This window comes from Garra rufa, chromosome 18 (genome assembly GCF_049309525.1).
Source record: "Garra rufa chromosome 18, GarRuf1.0, whole genome shotgun sequence".
Classification (NCBI taxonomy): Eukaryota; Metazoa; Chordata; class Actinopteri; order Cypriniformes; family Cyprinidae; genus Garra; species Garra rufa.
This window is the reverse complement of record NC_133378.1, coordinates 10416699-10439336: the sequence shown is the minus strand read 5'-3', so window position 1 is coordinate 10439336 and position 22638 is coordinate 10416699. Positions and strand designations below refer to the sequence as shown.

Here is a 22638-nt window from a genome sequence, read left to right as displayed (position 1 = left end):
ACGTCTTAAAAACAGTGGTTTGCTACAATTTGGTGTCACTTATAGCAAGGAAGGAAGTGAGAAATAGATGGAAACAGGAGAGAAAAGAAAGAGAAAGTGGTCAAACCTTTGCAAGCAAAAATAAATCAAGAAAATTCAAGTCTGATGCAACTCGCATGGTAAAGAAAGCTTTGGATATGATCTGTTTTAAGGGAGTGGAATAAACCGACAGTAATGGAGTGAATTAAAAATCCCAAAGCATAAATGGACCCACCCCAAGACAAAAAAAAGTAACTTCACCCCTCTTTGTTTACATGATGATGTATATTAAACTAAATCCCACCAATATGCAATAATAGCAAGTTGGGGAAAAAAAGACAGGGAACAGGTGAGGACATGTCTAACGCAGTCACGGATATCTTCTTGAGCCAATTAGCTGGGTGGTGGACACTCTGCTGGGGATTAGCCGTATCCCACGGCACACTGCCAAGAGGAGCCTGATACACAGCACCCACTGCCAGGGCATTGGAGTTTAATTAAGTGTACTGAACCCAGTGCCAGAACCAGATGCATCATTGGCACACGCTCATCAGAATTCCCTTCATCCACTCCCCGCGGTCTGTGCCGAACTGGCAGCCTGGATCACTGCTGTGTGCAGATTAGATATATGCTGAGAGCGTAGGTATAATAGGCTTGGAGCACGTGAGATGGGATGGGTTAAAATGATAGCAACAACGCTTATGTTGACGTGTTGTAGAGTTCCCAAACTTTGTGAACAATACAGTTCAATGGCTTTTCCACACACACTAGTGTTCAAAATCTGGAGTCAGTAAGCCTTTTTTGAAGGTAGCAAGCTAGCTTTGAAAACATAGGATCCCACACTCCCTGCAAGTCACTCTCCAAAGCCACATCTCTTTCAAAACACATGAACGCACAAGGCAGACCAGAGACTAACCAGTGACACAATGAGAGATGGCATCGGTGGAGGATTAAGTACAGTGCTGTCAGGTTATCTCATGTCTCATTTACAGGTGAGAAAACATTACAGAACAAAGCACTAAGTATTACAATAACAATTCCATTCCAGCTCAGTCTGCAATAGCGCAATGTAACTTGCTGATGGCCTATCATGTCTGCACAAACAGGGTGTTAAGCAACTACAAACACTGACAGGCAGGTAAGACAGCCTATCATTATTTTCGGACAAAACAAGCTGATTGGACGAACATTTTATGGTCCTACGCTTTCCTTGGATGATATACAGTATCTCACAAAAGTGAGCAGACCCCTTACATTCCAGCAACCATTTTAGTATATCTTCTCAAGGGACAATACTATAGAAATGAAACTTGGATATATTTTAGAGTAGTCAATGTGCAGCTTGTATAACAGTATCATTATTATTAGAGCAGTTAAAATTAGGTGCTTTAAGTACAATTCTCTCATACTGACCACTGGATGTTCAACATGGCATCTCATGGCAAAGAATTCTCTGAGGATTTGAGAATTATAATTGTTGCTCTCCACAAAGATGGCCAAGACTATTAGAGGTTCAATAACACCCTGAAACCGAGTTACACTACAGTGGTCAGGGTCATACAGAGGTTTTCCAAGATGGGTTCCATTCAGAACAGGCCTTGCGAGGGTTGATCAACGAAACAGAGCACTTGTTCTGTCCGTCAGGTGCAGAACCTGGCTTCGAGAAACAGATACATGAGTGCTGCCAGCATTGCTTTAACGGTTGCAGGAGTAGAAGGTCGGTTTGCATAGGCGTCGTCCCAGAAGGAAGCCTCATCTGAAGCTGGCTCACAAGAAAACCTGCAAACAGTTTGCTGAAGACAACCTGTCCAAGAGCATAAATTACTGAAACCATGTTCTTTGGTCTGATGAGACTATTAGATAAACTTGTTTGGCTCAGATGGTGTCCAGCATGTGTGTTGCCTACAGTCAATCATGGTGGTGGTAGCATCATGGTCTGGGGCTGCATGAGTGCTGCTGGTTCTGGGGACCTACTGTTCATTGAGGGAAACATGGAGTCCATTATGTACTGTACATTCTGAAGCAGAACATGATACCTTCCCTCCAGAAACTAGGCAGAACAGTTTTTTTCATGTTTAGCTGGCTGTATTTTATTATGATAATGAAAAGGAGTCTTTGGTGTTTCAATGTTTTCTACAAAATAAAACGGGGTGTATAATGTCATCGTCAGATGACACAAAGACACAGTCTGTTACACTAGGTAAATTGCTTATTTCTCTGGATTTAAACATTCTTGGAAACATTTGGGATAAAGTAAGTACACAAGTCAACAAAATATATAACACTATTCTAGTGTTTTTTTTTTTTTTTTTTAAATCCAAAAATCGTACATATTGTGCCTTTAAATAATGCGTTTTATGGATTTTCTTCTGTGGAATTTGCCATTTTTTGCCGGTTACGCAACATGGGAATCAATCGATCAAGAATTTTTTTTTTTATTGAGTACTCGAACTGAATCGAGCAATCATGACAGCCCTAGTAGGCACTAGGTCAAACTAGCTTAGTGGATTAAATGACTTTGAGAACTAACAATCAGTGACAGACCTGCAAACACATGTCCAGTAATAATGAAAGTATCAGAAGCATTGGCGAGTCACTGTGAGTCCAACCACATCTGTGCGTGAAAGAGTTTCGCTGGTGACACTTTTACTAGCACTCATGCCAAACAGCAGATAGAGTGACAATGTTCATTCCAGAGAATTCTCAAAACAGCCAATTGGCAACCTATATTGCGATCTTTCTGGGAAAAAAAAAAACAACAAAAAAAAAAACAACAAAAAAAAAAAACATACCACAGGAATTAAGAGACCTCAGAGACAGGCTGACCACCTCCTACTAAGTATAGTAGTTAAAAATCTCGAACCAAAACAAGTGTTATAGTTGAGACTTGCTTGTTTAAAGGATTAGTTCACTCCCAGAACAAAAATGCACAGATAATTTACTCACCAAGATGTTCATGTCTTTCTTCAGTCATAAATAAATTATTTTTCTGGAGAACAACATTTCAGAAATTTTCTCCATATAGTGGACTTATATCGTGCCCCCAAGTTTAAACTTCCAAAATGCAGCTTAAAGGGCTCTAAGCGATCCTAGAAGAGGAAGAAGGGTCTTATCTAGCAAAACGATCAGCCAGTTTCTAAACAAATTGACAATTTATACATTTTTTAACCCCAAATGCTTTGCGATGAACATGCTTAGTCTGTGCATGTGTAATCTGGGTCAATACAGTTAGCGTATGTCAAAATACTCCTATCTCGTTTTCTTCTTCAACTTCAAAATGGTCCTACATCGCTGTTGTACCTTTTTTGGTAAAAGGAGTTTTGATCTTCTTTGCATGTTTACTTTGTAAACACTGGGTCTGTACTTCTGCAGTGGCGTAGGGCGATTTTGAAGTTGGGAAAGAAAACAAGAGATTTTTGATATGCCCTAACAATCTTGAACCCGAAAAAAACTGTTCACACAGACATAGACAAGACGAGTTTTTGAGGTAAAAAAGTACATAAATTGTCAGTTTGTTTCGAAAATGACCAATTTTTTCACTAGATAAGACCCTTCTTCCTTGGATAGGCCCATTAAAAACAAATCTTTGTGCTTTGTAAAATAAAGAAAAACTGTTTTTCAATATACCCTAACTCTCTTGAACTGGAAAAAAACAGTTCACGCAGACATAGACAAGACGAGTTTTTGAGGTTAAAAAGTATATAAATTGTCAGTTTGTTTTGAAAATGACCAATAGTTTCACTAGATAAGAAGTTCTTCTTCAGCTGGGATCATTTAGAGCCCTTTGAAGCTGCATTTAAACTACATTTTGAAAGTTCAAACTTGGGGGCACCATTGAAGTCCATTATACGGAGAACATTTTTGAGAAATGTTTTCCTCAAGAAACATCATTTCTTATCAACTGAAGAGAGAAAGACATGAACATCTTGGATCAAAAGGGGGTGTCAGTACATTTTTGTTCTGGAAGTGAACTAGTCCTTTAAGTCTCACAGTCTTGGCCTTGTCATGAACTTAGAAGCATGTGAACTCAGTCTTGCTTTGGACTCAACCATATTCTGGTCTTGGACATGACTTGATAAACTGGTCTCGACTACAACATTGACTTTGTAAGCTATCCCTCAAATATTAATGCCAAGTTCTTGATTTCAGACTGACCACAGGTGAGAGTCTGATGGACATGATTTTAGCAGAAGGAAACGACCCACTTCTCTCCTCTGGAAATAGAACACTTCTGTTCCAGTTTGGCTGCAGCTAGACCAAGTTTCGCGTTGCAGTGCCGGGAGACTTGAACAAAGTGTAACACGCATACTCGGGTTGACCTCTTAGTCCTCACTCAAGCACTGACACAATTCGGCGCGCAACAAATCAAGGGTACGAAAGGCAAGAGACAAAAGCCCTCTCTTAGAAGAAACAAACATGACATTTGAGAAAAAAAAATCAACCCTTTTTTATAAACCACAACCTCAGTGGAGAGGAGAACATTGTCTCTGAGACATGAAACCACAACATCCGTGAGAGGTTGGACAACACAGACAGATAAAGAAAAAGAGTCTTGAAGATACAAACCTGATTTAAACATGGTTGCAAAAAAATAGATGTGGCATTCTGCTGAGACTGAAGAAAAATAAAGCAACTCAGGGGCTACTAAATTAGAACAAGCAATCAAAATGTCTAGACAAGACTAACTGGTGTCCAGAAAGGACATTACAGCGGCTAACTCTTCTGTGTCCAAATAAAACAGCGTTTGAAGTTCGTAAGTAGGAGTAGGTGGTGCTCACAGCAGGTGGGTTATGGGCTGCCAGGAACCAGAGGAGGTGAAGGGAAAAAAACATCATGAATGATGAAGAACGGAAAGCTGACTTCAGAGAAACACTGACACTTGTTCATGTCTGCAGATTTTCTGAAAATCTGACCACTATTAATTTATGAAGTTCCCCATGTTTAAACACTTTTCCCCTGAATAATCAGTGGGTAAGATGTGAAGAAAGCAGTTTTCGAATGACTAATTACAATTGAATAAAGAATAAGGGGAAATGAAAGGAGAAAACCTTTGTCCTAAAACTCTTTGAGCTGTATTGCTGTCTCCTGCCTCCATAAGCAAAATGAAATGGTGTTTTAACGTTGATAATTATGGAAGACTGTTTCCGCCACTGAATAAAAAAAATAAATTAAAAAAAACATCAAAAAAAGTTATTGTGACTTTCCACAATTCTGACTTTTTTTCTCAGAATTTGGAAATAAAGTCAGAATTGCGTGATATAAACTAGCAATTGCGAGGAAAATTCAGAATTGTGAAATAAAGTCGCAATTGCACGGAAAAGTCAAAATTGTAAGATAAAATCGCAATTGTGAGTTATCAAGTCAGAATTGGGAGATATAAACCGCAATTCCGAGAAAAAAGTCAGAATTGGGAGATAAGTCGCAATTGTGAGTTATAGTCATAATTGTGAGATTTAAACTCAAAATACTGAGAAATGAAGTTAAAATTGCGTGATATAAACTCACAATTGTGAACTATAACGTCAGAATTGCAATAAACTTATAATTGCGAGAAAAAAAGTCTGAATAGTGACTTTATTTCTCAGAATTTCGAGTTTATATCTAGCAATTCTGACTTTATTTCTTGCAGTTGTGAGTTTGTATCCCTCAATTCTGACTTGTGAGTTTATATCTCAAAGTTCAGAGATAAGTCAAAATTGCAAGAAAACATGTCATAATTGTGAGATAAAGTCAGAATTGCAAGTTATAAAGTCAAAATTGCAGGATATAAACTTGAAATTGCAAGTTAAAGTCAGAATTGCATAATATAAACTGGCAATTGTAATAAACAATCAAAATTGTGAGATAAACCACAATTGCAAGTTTTAAAGTCAGAATTGCATGATATAAACTTGCATTTGCGAGTTATAAAGTCAGGATTGTAAAAAAAAGTCAGAATTGCACCTATTTCTCAGAATTTCGAGTTTATATCTCACAATTCTGACTTTATTTCTAGCAGTTGTGAGTTTATATCCTGCAATTCTGACTTTATATCTCGCAATTGTGAGTTTATATCTCAAAGTTTGGAGATAAGTCAAAATTGCAAGTAAACAAGTCATAATTGTGAGATAAAGTCAGAATTGCAAGTTATAAAGTCAAAATTGCAGGATATAAACTCGAAATTGCGAGTTAAAGTCAGAATTGCATAATATAAACTGGCAATTGTAATAAACAATCAAAATTGTGAGATAAATCACAATTGCAAGTTATAAAGTCAGAATTGCATGATATAAACTCGCAACTGTGAGTTATAAAGTCAGAATTGTGAGATGCAAACTCTAAATTCTGAGAAATAAAATCATAATTGTGTGATAAACTCACAATTGCATGAAAAAAGTCATTGTATTGCTGTCTCCTGCCTACATAAGCAAAATGAAATGGTGTTTTAACGTTGATAACTATGGAAGACTGTTTCCGCCACTGAATAATAAAAAATAAAAAAAACATCAAAAAAGTTATTGTGACTTTCCACAATTCTGACTTTTTTTATCAGAATTTGGAAATAAAGTCAGAATTGCGAGATATAAACTAGCAATTGCGAGGAAAATTCAGAATTGTGAGATAAAGTCGCAATTGTGAGTTATCAAGTCAGAATTGGGAGATATAAACCACAATTGCGAGAAAAAAGTCAGAATTGGGAGATATAAACCGCAATTGCGAGAAAAAGTCAGAATTGGGAGATAAGTCGCAATTGTGAGTTATAGTCATAATTGTGAGATATAAACTCAAAATACTGAGAAATGAAGTTAGAATTGTGTGATATAAACTCACAATTGTGAACTATAACGTCAGAATTGCAATAAACTTATAATTGCGAGAAAAAAAGTCTGAATAGTGACTTTATTTCTCAGAATTTCGAGTTTATATCTCGCAATTCTGACTTTATTTCTTGCAGTTGTGAGTTTGTATCCCTCAATTCTGACTTGTGAGTTTATATCTCAATGTTCAGAGATAAGTCAAAATTGCAAGAAAACATGTCATAATTGTGAGATAAAGTCAGAATTGCAAGTTATAAAGTCAAAATTGCAGGATATAAACTCGAAATTGCAAGTTAAAGTCAGAATTGCATAATATAAACTGGCAATTGTAATAATCAAAATTGTGAGATAAACCACAATTGCAAGTTTTAAAGTCAGAATTGCATGATATAAACTTGCATTTGCGAGTTATAAAGTCAGGATTGTAAAAAAAAGTCAGAATTGCACCTATTTCTCAGAATTTCGAGTTTATATCTCACAATTCTGACTTTATTTCTAGCAGTTGTGAGTTTATATCCTGCAATTCTGACTTTATATCTCGCAATTGTGAGTTTATATCTCAAAGTTTGGAGATAAGTCAAAATTGCAAGAAAACAAGTCAGAATTGTGAGATAAAGTCAGAATTGCAAGTTATAAAGTCAAAATTGCAGGATATAAACTCGAAATTGCGAGTTAAAGTCAGAATTGCATAATATAAACTGGCAATTGTAATAAACAATCAAAATTGTGAGATAAATCACAATTGCAAGTTATAAAGTCAGAATTGCATGATATAAACTCGCAACTGTGAGTTATAAAGTCAGAATTGTGAGATGCAAACTCTAAATTCTGAGAAATAAAATCATAATTGTGTGATAAACTCACAATTGCATGAAAAAAGTCAATTGTTAGATAAAAACTCACAATTGCGAGTTATAAAGACAGAATTGCATGATATAAACCTACAATTGTGAGAAAAAAGTCTGAATTGCGACCTTATTTCTCAGAATTTTGAGTTTATATCTCGTAATTCTGACTTTATTTCTTGCAGTTGTGTTTATATCCCACAATTCTGACTTTATATCTAGAAATTCTGACTTTCTCGCAATAGTGAGTTTATATCTCAATGGTCTGAGAAAAAAGTCAAAATTGCAAGAAAAAGTCAGAATTTTGAGAGTCGTAATTGCGAGTTATAAAGTCAGAATTGCAAGACATAAACTCAAATTCTGAGAAAGTCAAAATTGTGAGATAAGTCAAGTTATAAAGTCAGAATTGCGTCTATTTCTTAGAACTGAGTTTATATCTCACAATTCTGGCTTTATTTCTTGCAGTTGTGAGTTTATGTCCCGCAATTTTGACTTTATTTCTCAGAATTTCAAGTTTGTATCTCAAAGTTAAGAGAAAAGTCAAAATTGCAAGATAAAATCACATTTGCAATTGCAGCTGTGAGTTTATCCTGCAATTCTGACTTTATATCTCGCAATTGTGAGTTTATATCTCACAATTCTGGCTTTATTTCTTGCAGTTGTGAGTTTATGTCCCGCAATTTTGACTTTATTTCTCAGAATTTCAAGTTTGTATCTCAAAGTTAAGAGAAAAGTCAAAATTGCAAGATAAAATCACATTTGCAATTGCAGCTGTGAGTTTATCCTGCAATTCTGACTTTATATCTCGCAATTGTGAGTTTATATCTTACAGAATTGAAAGATAAAGTCACAATTGCCTTTTTTATTTTTTATACAGTGGCGGAAATGGGCTTCCATAGATAAAATGTTTCTTTAGCATAAAATCTAGAATGATTTCTGAAGGACCATGAAGACTGGAGTAATGATGCTGAAACCTCAGCTTTGATCACTATAATAAATTACATTTTAAAAACCAACAGAAAACTTATTTGAAAATGTAATATTTCAAAACAGTACCGTTTTACTGTATCTTTGATCAAATAAATGCGGCATTTGTGAGCATAAGCAACTTCTTTCAAAAACATTTTTCTTTTTTTTCAATCTTAAACTCCAATTTAAAAAAAGGTGAATTTGATTTGACTAGCATGTGATGGGTTTCACAATAGCATGTTTCTAAGCTAAAACAGTAACATCCTCTACCAAATTAAGAACATACACATTTTTTTTTAATATGAAAAAAAGTTAAGGAAGCAGCAAACGTGTTGACTCATCTTTCAGAGGACATTCTTTAGTGAGATGAATTGAAGAGAGTCACATCAAGAAAACACAGGAAACGCTAAAAGAAGGCAATGTTCTTCCCTCAGTTCATGAGAATGCATTTGTGTTAATGCTGAAACCAAAAAAACAGAACATAAATCATGTACTGAATTAGACTTCCAAAGACGTCTTATTAATTGGTTTCAGATTTGTTTTCTGTCAGAACATAAAAGTAAAAGTTTGTGTGTGTTAACAAATGTTCTTGCTTTCTTTGAAATGGCTGTTTTTGCACTCCTAGAAAGAAAAAGAGGATCTTCTCATCCAGTTCAGTTCCTGGAATGCCATCCTGATGGTGTTAGATTCCTCAGAGGGTGAAACAGCCCATTAGTTGTGAAAACAACCACTGAACTCCGAATGGAGTTTCCAGAGATGCTTGCTGTAATAACCACCTCAAACAGTTCAGTAACATGATAGGAAACCCCCAACTTACACTCCTGGAGTGAATGCATTTCAAAGTGAACAAATGAGATAGCAGCACAGATTTCGTTATCAGTAACTGCACTGAAAACATAACCTGTTTCTGATTTGGCAGTCAAGTTACAGGAATAGCCAACAACAAGCTCCAACTTTGCTGTTCAGTTCCTGATAAACCACATTCCAGCAACCATGTGTGTTTGTGTTAGAGATAAACCAGGGCAAATGATTTAAAGTCAAGTTTTAAGACATTTAAACACACAACAGGAAATATTTAAATGTAAGTGTGAGGAAATAGCCACTGAGAATGACTCAAGGGTGTGAAGAGTGTCAAGGGTCGAGAGTGGGAACTGTTAAATGTGTAAAATGTGAAATCACCCTTGCTTAGTCAAGGCAAGTCATTTAAATATATGTGACCAGTGTAAAATAAAGCATGGTACAATTTGGGGGTGGGCAATGAATGAATAAATACACTGTCGCTCAAATGTTTGGGATCACTAAGAATTTTAACGCTTGTTAAAGAGACTATTCTGCTCATCAAGGTTGCGTTTATTTGATTACAAATCCAGGAAAAGCTAATATTGTGAAATGTTAAAGCAATTTAATATACTTTAAAATATAATTTATTCCTGTGATGCAAATCTGAATTTTCAGCATCATTACTCCAGTCTTCAGTGTCACATGATCCTTCAGAAATCTTTATAAAATGCTGATTATTATCAGTGTTGGAAAGAGTGCTGCTTAATATTTTTTTGGAACATCTAATACTTTTTTCAGGATTCTTTGATGAATAAATGGTTAAAAAGAAAACGTTTGTTGTCAAAGTTTAGGGTCAGTAATTTTTTTCTTTCTTTCTCTCTCTTTGGAAGTTGAAATGTTTATTCAGCAAAGATGTGTTAAACTGATAAAAAGTGAGAGTCAAAGAATCCTGGAAAAAAAGTATCACAGGTTCCAAAAAATATCAAGCATAATAAATCAATGATAATAAAAAAGTAATAAATCAGCATATTAGAATGATTTCTGAAAGGATCATGTGACACTGAAGACTGGCGTGATGGCTGATGAAAATTCAGCTTTGCATCACAGAAATAAACTATATTTTAAAGTACATTCAAATAAAAAAAAACTTATTTTGAATTGCAATAATAACTTTTTGCATTTATATTTGCAACCTTATACTCACTTCTGCTGTGGGTGAAGCTGCATCATTCGCATGAACATAGACACATATGTAGATCGGGATCAGCGTTTTCATTTAAAAAAACTAAAGTAACGTCAATCCTCCTCTTGAGCAGCTCAGATGTCAGGAGTAAATGAGGACTGCTATGTTCATTATTACATCCAATGAACACCTCAATCGCTCAATCTGAGACATTCTTGTCTTCCCCTGCACCTGAGTCACACAATGGCGATCGGAGTCGGACTGTTTCAGTTCGGTGAGGGCGGGTCTAAGGTAAGGCGCTCATGTCAATCAACTATTGTGGGAGCCTCTGTCTGTGTGCCGTCACACCAAGAAGAAGCTGAGAATGACCTGATTTTAAAAAGGAGATATTACTTTTAAAGATTAAAGATCATTAAAGATTTTATCATTGTAGGGTGGTTGTGTACACAAACTGCCAACACACATTAATGTTCAAACAACATGTAAAAGTGAGTTTTGCATCCGATGATCCCTTTAAAGAAAAACACCCACCTATTGCCATGATAAAACTTAAAAGAGCCAGGACATTTTTTAATATAACTCAAATTGGATTTGTTTGATGAAGGAAGTCATATATACCTAGGATGGCTTAAGGGTGAGTAAATAATAATAATATTTTTTTTTTTTTTTTTTTGGGTGAGCTAACCCTTTAACATCTGGAAAATGTCATTTTCGGAGCATGCCTATAAAAGAGCTGTTTTGGTGTGTATCACTTTGAATGCAAATGAGCTGCATATTCTTCAGAAGAAGGTAGGGCTGGACCAGAATATTCGATTATTCAAATATTCGTTCGGTGGGTTGGCATTCGATTTTAAATTTTGAGATTCGAATATTTGTTTTTGTTTTTTTTTCATACACCTTGCATCCCCCGCGAAAACGGTACTCATTCGCGCTTAAATATGAATGAAGAAGATCAGACTGCTGCGCCACTAACACAGAGACAGCAAAAAAATAAAAAATAAAGAGAAAGAGATTGAGCAATATTTGAGAGACACTATAAAGTACAGTTGGGCCCACTTGAATGGTGGAAGCAAAACTAGGGCTGTGACTGTCGCAATGACAACCGCGCCTCCACGTTTAAATGCACGCAGTAGGCTAAAGCTGACCGCAAAGCCCCAGCAAAAATCATGAATGTGTCAGGGGGGAAAAGTAAGGAGATATTTGAATTATTTATTAATAAACTAGTATTTGTCACAAGATGAAGTTGACGATCCTGACTCGCTATTTGCTCATTGAACGCGCCTTTAATACCTAAATGCATATTTATGGATTAGGCCTATAGCTAATGAAAGAGTTTTGTTTTCGATTTGAATTATTTAAATTATTTTTTACAGTTCCGGATGATATATTAGTCCTACATAGTTTCACATAGCGCTGGCGCTTCCATGTCCTGCAAAGCGCGCTTCAGCTTTACTCTCCACACAAACGATTGGATATGAGCCTAATAGCACACATTTATCTAGGTTAAACGATTCAACTAATATTGTGATATGCTTTAAGTTTTTTATATCTATGGATTTTAATTTAAATCGTGATGACTTGAGAAGGCTAAATTGATCTCTGTGCCGCTGGCAGCTTAAGTCGTTACTTTAAAAAACAAAAACCTAAATTTAACAAATAAAAAGTGTTCCAAATATATTTCTAAATTAACTTTAAAAACCTAAATAAACGAAAATAAATGTAATCACTTTGCTATTAAAAACAGCAGCTGTGTAATGGGGAAGTGAAAGAGAAAAAAGACCGGTTCCAGTCGGACTCGGGCAAGTAATTCTGTCGGAGAAGGTCCGGGTGAGGTTTTAGGAATTTTTGCAATCTTTGTTGAATAGCCTATTTAACATTATTATTTAGGCTAGTTTCATATTTAAATGTATTATTTATTTATTTTAGCATTTTGTAGGCTGCTTGTTCACTGACGGAAGTGCTCAAATAAACACGTACGTTTGTTAATAATGTTTGAGCCTCATTTATTTTGGGTTTCAAAATAATATACATATGTATTTTATATATAGGCTTATATACACAAACGTTATATATAATGTATATATATTTATTTATAAATAATTTAGATATAAATAATTTATTTATATATAAACACCGCGCCATTTTTTCGTTCTTCTTTTATTTAAATACCCTTTACGGTGTCAGTAATTACTGTGCTGCTAATTTCTGATTTGGGAGTGATTTTTTTGTTAAATGTTAGGCTACCTTATTAAAAGTATTGCTCTTAACAGACTTGTGTGTTTTGTATCACTAGCGCAGTGTCCGTTCTCGAAGCATGTAAGCTCTGCCTGCTTGAGGCAATGTTCTATTACAATTTATCAACATGACATTTACAAAGCAGACTAAAGTGAAATGATTTGTGCAGATGTAAATGTATTTAGGTAGATTTTGAGGCCCATTACTTTTGAAAATAAAAGTAATCCACTACCGTCCTCAGTGACTCAGATGCTGGGAGAAAAAGACGACTCTTATTTTCAGTCTTACATCCAAACACAGAACATCGGGATTGCTTATGAGACACTCTTGATGTTACATCTGCTTAAGCATGGAGAAAATGGAGGACAACCAAAAACAACTCACTGAGGGCGGAAACTATGGAAATGCAGGACTGTCAGTCATCATCCGTGGGCGGGGCCTAAACAATGTGACATCACACTGCTTTGAGAATCAAAACGGCATGCCTGATGAGACTGGTTTGGTTTAATGAGGATTAAAAAATAAGAAGTTGGATGATTTTAATCATTGGGTGGTCGTGTTCAAAAACTGCCAACTCACATTTTTGTCCAAACACCATGGATTTTGCATAACTAAACACACTCTTAAAAATAAAGGTGCTTCATGATGCCATAGAAGAATCTTTTTTGTCTAAATGGTTCCATAAAGAACCTTTAACATTTGAAGAACCTTTCTGTTCCACAAAAGGTTCTTTGTGGAAAAAGAAGGTTCTTCAGATTATAAGAACCTTCAACTAAATGGTTCTTTGTGGAACCAAAAATGGTTCTTCTATGACATCGCTTGAATAACCGTTTCAAGCACCTTTATTTTTAAGAGTGTAGGTGCCCTTTAGGCAAAGATTAAACAGTGAGATGGCATTTTACAACTATTAGGAGAAAGAAGGAAGTGGAATTAGAGAGATTTTAACCTTCATCACCTTTTAACCTTAACCTTCATCACCAAAAACCTTAATCTCTAACTGTAGACATGTGTTTTACACCATTTCCTAATTAGATGTAATGTGATGCGATAAGATTCCAGCAGCAAGCAAACTGTCTGTCCACACCAGACACAAAACAGCTAAACTCAATCACACATCACAGCCAATCAGAAGAGCCTGTAAACAGGCTCTCTCTCTCTATAAGCACAATGCTCTCTCGCAACATACTAAAGGTACATTATTTAAAATGCATACTCAATGACAGATACAATCTTTCACATAAAATACACTTTGTTCCCAAGAGATCAGTTTCACACTCTTTTTTCATGCTAGTAGTACCTTCTTTTATTAACTACTGTTACCATGGACTGAACAATTTCAATGAGGCCTGTAGAAGGAGACCTCATCTTGGCTAGATATATCTAGCCATTTTTGACACAAAATATAGCTAACTAGTGTATAAAGTGACAACAGGAAGTGATACACATCAGTCTTTGGTCACAGAGTTCACCAACCAAACCACTCAAAGATGAGGTGTGGAGAAGCCACATCAAACAGAGCCTTGTGTGTTATTCACACAACACGAAAGCGGAAAACATAACCCAACCGCTATAAAGCGTCAATTATCCTACAGCCCAACACTAAACGCATACAGGCTACATACAGTGCTTTTTTCATTGCTGTTACAACTCATAGTTTAAACTGGTCACGCTTTAGTTTAGGGATCAATTCTGTCTATTAACTAACTATATTAGACTATGACTTTTGCCCTAATACGCTCATAATTAGCTGCTTATTCATAGTTAGTAAGGTAGATGTTAAGTTTAGGTATGGGGTGGATCAAGGGACCTAAAATATGATCATACTGAATAAGACATTAATGTGCTCTTTGTAAGTACTAATAAACTGACAATATACTACAGTAGTATGATGCATCCTAATAAGCAACTAGTTATTAGTGAGAATTGGCCTTTAAATTGCCTTTGTGATTTAGCATGAAATATTCAAAGCATAAATCACTCCCTGATTGTGTAAATTCATTGGATAAATACAATGGCATCCTCACAGACGTCTGCTTACTGAGATAAACCACATTGCTGAATGGTTTCGGCATGGTTAGTTTTCTGACTCTTGCTCTCCGTTTCAACCCTCTTCGTTTTGACAGTTCTGTCATCTATGTTAACACCATAACCACAGTCCTGTTCAGTTCCCAGACCCTGCAGTTCTTCAGGAAGCACCTGCCCTTTCATCTCCCACACAGGAATCCACCACTACACTGGCCGTTCTTCAGAGGATCTTCCCTTCGCCAGGTTTTGTGGGAATCAAAAGTGACAGTCTGTGTTAACAGAGTCTAACACAATCTCTAGATAAATAGCACTCAGCACTTTTACAGAAGTTTGCCATCTGATTCGATGCAGCACACAGAAATGGACAACAGGCGAGGTTTAAGAGTCTTCAGCAGAGGAGATTGCACATTTGTGCCTAGCATCTGAGTCCTTTAGTCAAAATGCATCTAATAAAACCTCTGAGAATATGTCTGAGAACGTCATGCAAGCCTACTCTCATAACACTGTGAAAAAACTTGAGTCAAATGGTTCTTCACTCAATACATTTATTATTTGATGATATAATTATGGAGGAACAAGTCATATATAGCTTAAAAGCCACTTTGCACATGATCAAGAGTACTGACAGCAGTCAGTGTTTGATTGTATGGTCCTTCACACAGTCTTTAAGCTATTGCTTGAGCTTCAGTGCAGTGAACTTAAACTTAAACATACAAATGATCATTCTAATTCTACAGATGTCTTCTTAAGGACCCCATAATGAGATGCTGGTTCTGTTGATTTACAAAGCTAAGAAAGTAATGGAAGTCTCTTTTGATAGATAAGGATAAATCAGGCAGATAACCAGGTTATGAATAGGGATGAATTGTAAACAGACTGATAAACAGACAGACAGACAGACAGATAGATATAGACAGTTAGACAGACAGACATCGATAGATAGACAGACAGACAGACATGACAGACGGACAGAAATAAAGAGACAGGCAGAAAAAAGAAGAAAGACAAAGACAGACAGACAGACAGAAAAAGACAGAAAGAAACAAAAAAAAAATAAAGACAGTTCCTAAATTGACATATGGCTAGACAAATGGACAGACAGGAGTTGGACAAACAGATAGAGAGATGATGGACAAAGACACAAAAACAGACAGACACAAAAGAAAAAAGACAGACAGACAGAAAGAAAGACAGACAGAAAAAGATAGAAAGAAACAAAAAAAAAAGACAGTTCCTAAATTGACATATGGCCAGACATATGGACAGACAGGAGTTAGACAAACAGATAGAGAGGTGATGGACAAAGACAGAGAAACAGACAGACACAAAAGAAAAAAGACAGACAGATAGATAGATAGACAGACAGACACGATAGACAGATAGATAGACAGACAGAAAAAGATAGAAAGAAAAAAAAAAAGAAAGACAGTTTCTAAATTGACATATGGCTAGACAAATGGACAGACAGGAGTTGGACAAACAGATAGAGAGATGATGGACAAAGACACAAAAACAGACAGACACAAAAGAAAAAAGACAGACAGACAGACAGAAAGACAGACAGATAAAGATAGAAAGAAACAAAAAAGAAAGACAGTTCCTAAATTGACATATGGCCAGACATATGGACAGACAGGAGTTAGACAAACAGATAGAGAGGTGATGGACAAAGACACAAAGACAGAGAAACAGAAAGAAATGAAGACGGAAAGAAAGACAGACAGATGGACGGATGGAAAGATGGACAGACAGAAAGAAAGAAAGACAGAGAGACAGAGAGTCAAACAGATGGACGGACAAACAGAAAGAAAGACAGACACCAAAGGAATAAAGACATAAAGAAAGACAGACGGACAGACAAATGGAAAGAAAGACAGACAGACACAAAGAAAGAAAGAAAGAAAGAAAGAAAGAAAGAAAGAAAGAAAGAAAGAAAGAAAGAAAGAAAGACTTTATTGGACTTTTTTTAGACTGATGTAGGGAAACACCCACCCATGACCATAATAAAGCTTCGGAGTACAGAACAATTTTTAATATAACTCCAATTGTATTCATCTGAAAGAACCAAGTCATATATAATGGGCTAATTTTCATTTTTGGGTGACAAACAGGTGGATAAACAGACAGGCAGACAGGAAATGAAAAAACAGATGGACAACAAAAAAAACAAGCAGAAGGACAGATAGACAGACAGACAGATAAACACATAGATAAATAAATAGCCAGACAGACTGGAAGGCATTTGACAAACAGCTGGAAAGATGGCAGACATAGAGAAAAATGCAAGTCAGATGGATGAGTATAAATACATCTGAGAAGCAATGGATGTTAAATAGACACGTGGACAAAATATGTATAAGCAGATGACTGCACTTCTGAACACAGATAAGGCAGCATGTCCAAATCTGCAGACGCTGCCATGTTGAAACGACATTCCACGAAGGAGAGAGAGAGAACTCTCAAACTCACACTCTTTCAAAACAAAACGGCAAGTCTCAACACGATGCCTTGTTCCTTAAAGTACACAGAAAGAAAAAAATCAGTGCAAGTGCCTCTCTTTAGTTCGCAAGCATGAGGAAACCTCTGAGACAAGTCCTTCCATCACTTCTCAGGTATGTTCACGGCCGTAAAGGAATATCTCATCCAAAAATTCTTTCATCATTTACTCACCCTCATGTCTTCTTTCTACCACATAAAAGATATTCACAGAAGAAGCTGATCTCTTCGAGAAGCATGACAAACAGAGTTAAGAGAGTGAAAGGAAGTCTCTAGTGTGAGTGAATTTTAGAATATTCGCGTGACAGGGCCTTGACAAGTGCTGGATAGTGTCCACAGAGGCCTAAACTGTCAGTATTCAATGAAACCAAAGCCACTCAGAGCTCCTAAATGAGTACAGATGTGACTACTGAAGAGAGGAAACCCCTCTGAGAACCACTGCAAATATAAAACTAGCTAGGTCTATATCGGAGCACTTCAGTACATCTATTTTAAAACACTGTTCACAAGTGGCTGATCTACAGCTATCAAACAGATAAAAATAAGATCTGGTGCTTCCTCTATGACACATCAAGATAGCATTAGTATCAGGCCGATATATCAGATGACATTCTGTCATTTTGAGATTATCAGGCGATAACTCTGGCCGTCCGACTGCAGATCTGGTGGTTGCCATTTGTGTCAGTTCCACATCTACCAACAGCACATACATAAACAAGCTGTTTTTGATTTATTAAAATGTTATGAAAAAGGAGCCATTACTGGGATCTGTATCAGTTACTGAAAATACACTTGAAACTGAAAAGCTTTCCCTCTCCTGTGGTTCGTAATTGTTCTCCGCAACAGATGAATGCGAATCTGGTAACATTAACAAAAAGCACACTTGAGATTAAAAGTATTTGCTAAAGCAACCCTGCCATTTTAGCTTGCTTCCACAAGTCTTTAATCTGAGTTATCATGACTTGTGTTTAACCTAAAACATGCACAAATTCTGCACATCACAAATTTAATGCTGTACAGGGTGCGCAAATAAGCAAGTTTACTATGTCAGAAAAGCATATGGAGCTGATTATGTGATTCAAATGTCAAAATGTACTATGGTAAAAGAGTTTTAAGGTCACAAAATAAAAACAAGCCTTTATTAATTAATCATTTGCACGTGTAATCATAATTTGTCTGAATCAAAAGTAGTTTTTATTGTTAGCATTAATGTTTCAACTTCAAATTCAGCGGCAAATTTTCAAGACCAATTTTGAGTCCTTCCTCACCGAAATGTGTGAGTTTTGAATCTACAGCCCAGACCTTTAACTGTTAAAACAGATCCCTCAAAACTGTGTTAATTTGAATCATTATCATTACATTATGCAGCATAGTCTTAGTGGGAAAATGTGTCTGTGGTGGATTTTTATGCGCTGCTTCTTGCACGTTATGTAATATCTTTAAAGTAAACGGCGCTAAAAGTGCAATCAGTTTTCTCAGCAACAGATGAAAGCGAATCTGGTAACACTAACGAAAATCAAACTTCAATCCAAAAAAAATCAACCCTGCCACTTCAGCTTACTTCTACAAGTCTTTGATCTGTGTTATGGGATTTGTGTTTAACCTCACCTGTGCACAAATGCTCCACATTGTAAGTGCAATGCTATACCGGGTGCGCTACCAAGCAAGTTTACCACGTCAGAAAAGCCATAAATGTGGAGGTGATTATGTGATTCATATGTCAAAATGTATTAGTCTACATATCATTCTCTATGGTAAAAGTATGTTAAAGTCACAACGTGAAAATAAGCCTTTTGCCTGTCTGAAATGAAAGTACTTCTTGTTGTTGTTCTAGCACTAATGAACTAATGAAGCACAAATCAACTTCCAATTCGGTGTCAAATTTTCAAGACCCATTTTGAATGCTTCCTAATGGAAATGTGCACATTTTAAATCTACAACCTTTTGGGTTCCAGCCCAGACCTTTAACTGTTAAAACAGACCCCTTAAAACGGTGTTGATTTTTATCATTATCAATATACTATGTAGCATATTCGTAATAAAATATAATAAAATATTGGAAAAACGTAGCTTCTTGTACGTTTTCAAAGTATTTTCAAACTAAGCGGTGCTAAAAGCGCAATCAGCTTTTTCCTAAACAGATGAATGTGAATCTGAAAACATTAATGAAAATTTTATATCGTGCACAAATGCTACACATTGCACAAATTTAACGCTGTACCGGGCGTGCTACTAAGCAAGTTTACCGTGTCAGAAATCCAATACGGAGCTGATTATGCGATTCAAAAGTCAAAATGCACTATGGTAAATGTGTTTTAATGTCACAGCATGAAAATAAGTCTTCATTAATTAATAATTTGCACCTATAATCACAATTTGTGCAAAACAAAAGTAGTTGTTGGTGTCCTCCTGGCACTAATGTTCATTTCATGTGAAAAATGAATGGTATGTACAGGTAGATTTTTGGAGTTAGAGGCACATAAAATCATTAATATCAAGCATCACTAGCCTTAATAATAGGTTAATAAGCACAGATTTGCACAGGATTAAATCTCGCTGCTCTCTTCGTAAACTAGGCAAACCTGATGGCACGGAACGCCACTGTAAACACATGCAGAGTAAGACATGCTCACACCACAAAAGACTATTGACATTTACATTACACACATGCCAAATGACAAGCTGCACGCAAACACAGCACTCCCTTTAACACCTGCCAATAATTCAGTCTCTGGTAAGTAAATACAGATTGATGCTCCTAAAGATCTCTGGCCAGAGCAGAGGGAGGACAGACAGAGAGCACTCTTTTATTCCTCTCCTGCTGGCACCGGTTCCAGCCGATCATCGGTTTATTTACCTCCGACACACGCTGAGCCGCTCTTTCTCACCATAGAGCACTGCCAGACATTGATCCACTGAGCCAGGCAAGACACACAGATGCCAGTGGACACAAAGACTTCTGGTGGGAAGAAAGGGTGGCATGATTTCTGCCCTAGTTGATATTTGCACATGGAATAAATGGATTCTGCGCGTGCGGGTCAAAAATGGCATGTGTAATGATGGATGAAGGCTAGTTAGATAGTTATGAGACACTCAACACATTCAATCCAACAAACCATATCTATAAAGAGAGATATGAAACCATATGTTCAGTTTATAGCTCGACATTCACTTTGAAATCGTGCTTGAACATTATTCAGCCTGGCTTTGATATGCAAAACAAAATAAGAGCCAATTCTGACAGTTCAAGTGCATGCAATTTCAAGTGCAGCAGGAATGTGCTTTACTGTATCTCAGTATTACGACACTGCTGTAGGAGTACTAGATTTTGCTTTGTAATAGCAGGGATGATGGCGCATGTTACTCATGCTTTCATGACATAAAGAGGAACATCATCATGTTTATATTGCGAAAGAACTGACAGATTGGTTGTTTAGAGAAGGAATGATTACTGAGCTACTTTTTTTGAAAGCCAATAGAAATGCATGGGTATAAAAGGAAGTAATTCAGTTATAACTAAGAAAACAGAAGATTTACCTTAATAACCATAAGATTTTGAGTCAAAAGTTCAATTGTGCAAATGCCACCTTAGATTTTTTTTTTTCTGTTGTCCAAACTAAAATGTGACCGTGGACCACAAAACCTGTCTTATGGGTCGATTTTTGGAAATTGAGATTTATACATCGTCTGAAAGCTGAATCAAGCTGATTTTTTAGGATAGGACAATTATTTGGTTGAGATACAACTATTTGAAAATCTGAGGGTGCAAAAAAATCTAAATATTGAGAAAATCGCCTATAAAGTTGTTCAAATAAAGTTCTTAGCAATGCATATTACTAATCAAAAATTAGGTTTTGATATATTTACAGTGCATGATCATAAAGAACATGATCTTTTCTTAATATCTTAATGATTTGTAGAAAAATGGATCATTCTGACCTAATATGATACAATACATTTTTGGCTATCGCTACTAATATACCCATGCTACTTAAGACTGGTTTTGTGGTCCAGGGTCACAAAACCAAAAATATTGAGAATCTGAGGGTGCAAAAAAAATCTAAATATTGAGAAAATTGCCTATAAAGTTGTCCAAATGAAGTTCTTTGAAATGCATATTACTAATCAAAAATTAAGTTTTGATATATTTACAGTGCATGATCATAAAGAGCATGATCTTTACTTAATATCCTAATGATTTGCAGAAAAATCGATCATTTTGACCCAATATGATACAATAAATTTTTGGCTATCGCTACTAATATACCCGTGCTACTTAAGACTGGTTTTGTGGTCCAGGTTCACAAACACCAAAAATATTAATATATTAATATTGAGAAAATCACCTTTAAAGTGATATTTAAAGTGCATATTACTAATCAAAAATTACATTTTGATATATTTATGGTAGGAAATTTACAAAATATGGAACATGAACATGATCTTAATATCCTAATGATTTTGGCATAAAAGAAAAATCTATCATTTTGACCTATACAATGTATTCTCGCTACTTAAGGCTGGTTTTGTGGTCCAGTGTCACATATATACTCAAGATATCAGTTTACATTTCCGTAAAGTTATTCTTCTCAAACTGTTTGTCAATAAACAGCCGCTTTTGACAACTTACCACACATAGTGTGACAACATGCCCCGTTATAGACAACAGAGTGCGACAACATGCCCCGTTATAGACAACACAGTTAAGCAGCCTTTAAAGATATTTTCAAACAATGAAATGTTCAGTATTTGTGCAATTGAGTCATTATTATTATTGTGTACGCAGAAAGTGACTCGAGACCCGAGAAATATCAGTGTAGTAAAAGAAGTGTGACAACTAGCCCCGGTCTCCTTTACAGATAAAGCCTCTCCTCCGTGGCTTTCTCTTACCTGAGCAGACTGGAGAGCGGGTGGGAAGCGCTGTGCCCGCCGCTCCCAACATTCCCGGACGATCCGAAACCACCAGCGGCGGCCGAACCGGCCGACTGTCTCTTCCCGGACAGGAGCTTCTCAACGGCGGCCAGATTCCCGGTGCGCGCCGCCTCCAGCAGTTCCTGCTCCTTCCCCATCTCACAGCGAGCAGGAGGAGCGGCGGAGAGACGATCACACGGCCACACGAATCCACTGCACGCCTCTCCAACGCCGCAACACGCATCCACGCTCCACACGACACGCTTACTTCCCGCTCTGGTCCGCTTGGTCCACCAGCGGTGGCTGTGTCAGAATTATTCCCGCTCCAAGCACTGCCGCTCCGGGGAAACTTTCTCTCCCAGCGTCCGCACAAACTTCC

At 36.5% G+C, this 22638-nt stretch overlaps 1 protein-coding gene across 1 annotated transcript in view; it reads right to left on the bottom strand.

Moving 5' to 3' along the window:
- The window catches only part of LOC141291506 (ankyrin repeat and SAM domain-containing protein 1A-like), a 79812-nt gene extending 57174 nt beyond the window's left edge, over window positions 1–22638 (bottom strand). The window contains exon 1 of the mRNA XM_073823664.1: window positions 22239–22638. Coding sequence (XP_073679765.1) covers window positions 22239–22417 — 179 coding nt within the window. The 5' untranslated portion in view covers window positions 22418–22638. The remainder of the gene's footprint in view (window positions 1–22238) is intronic.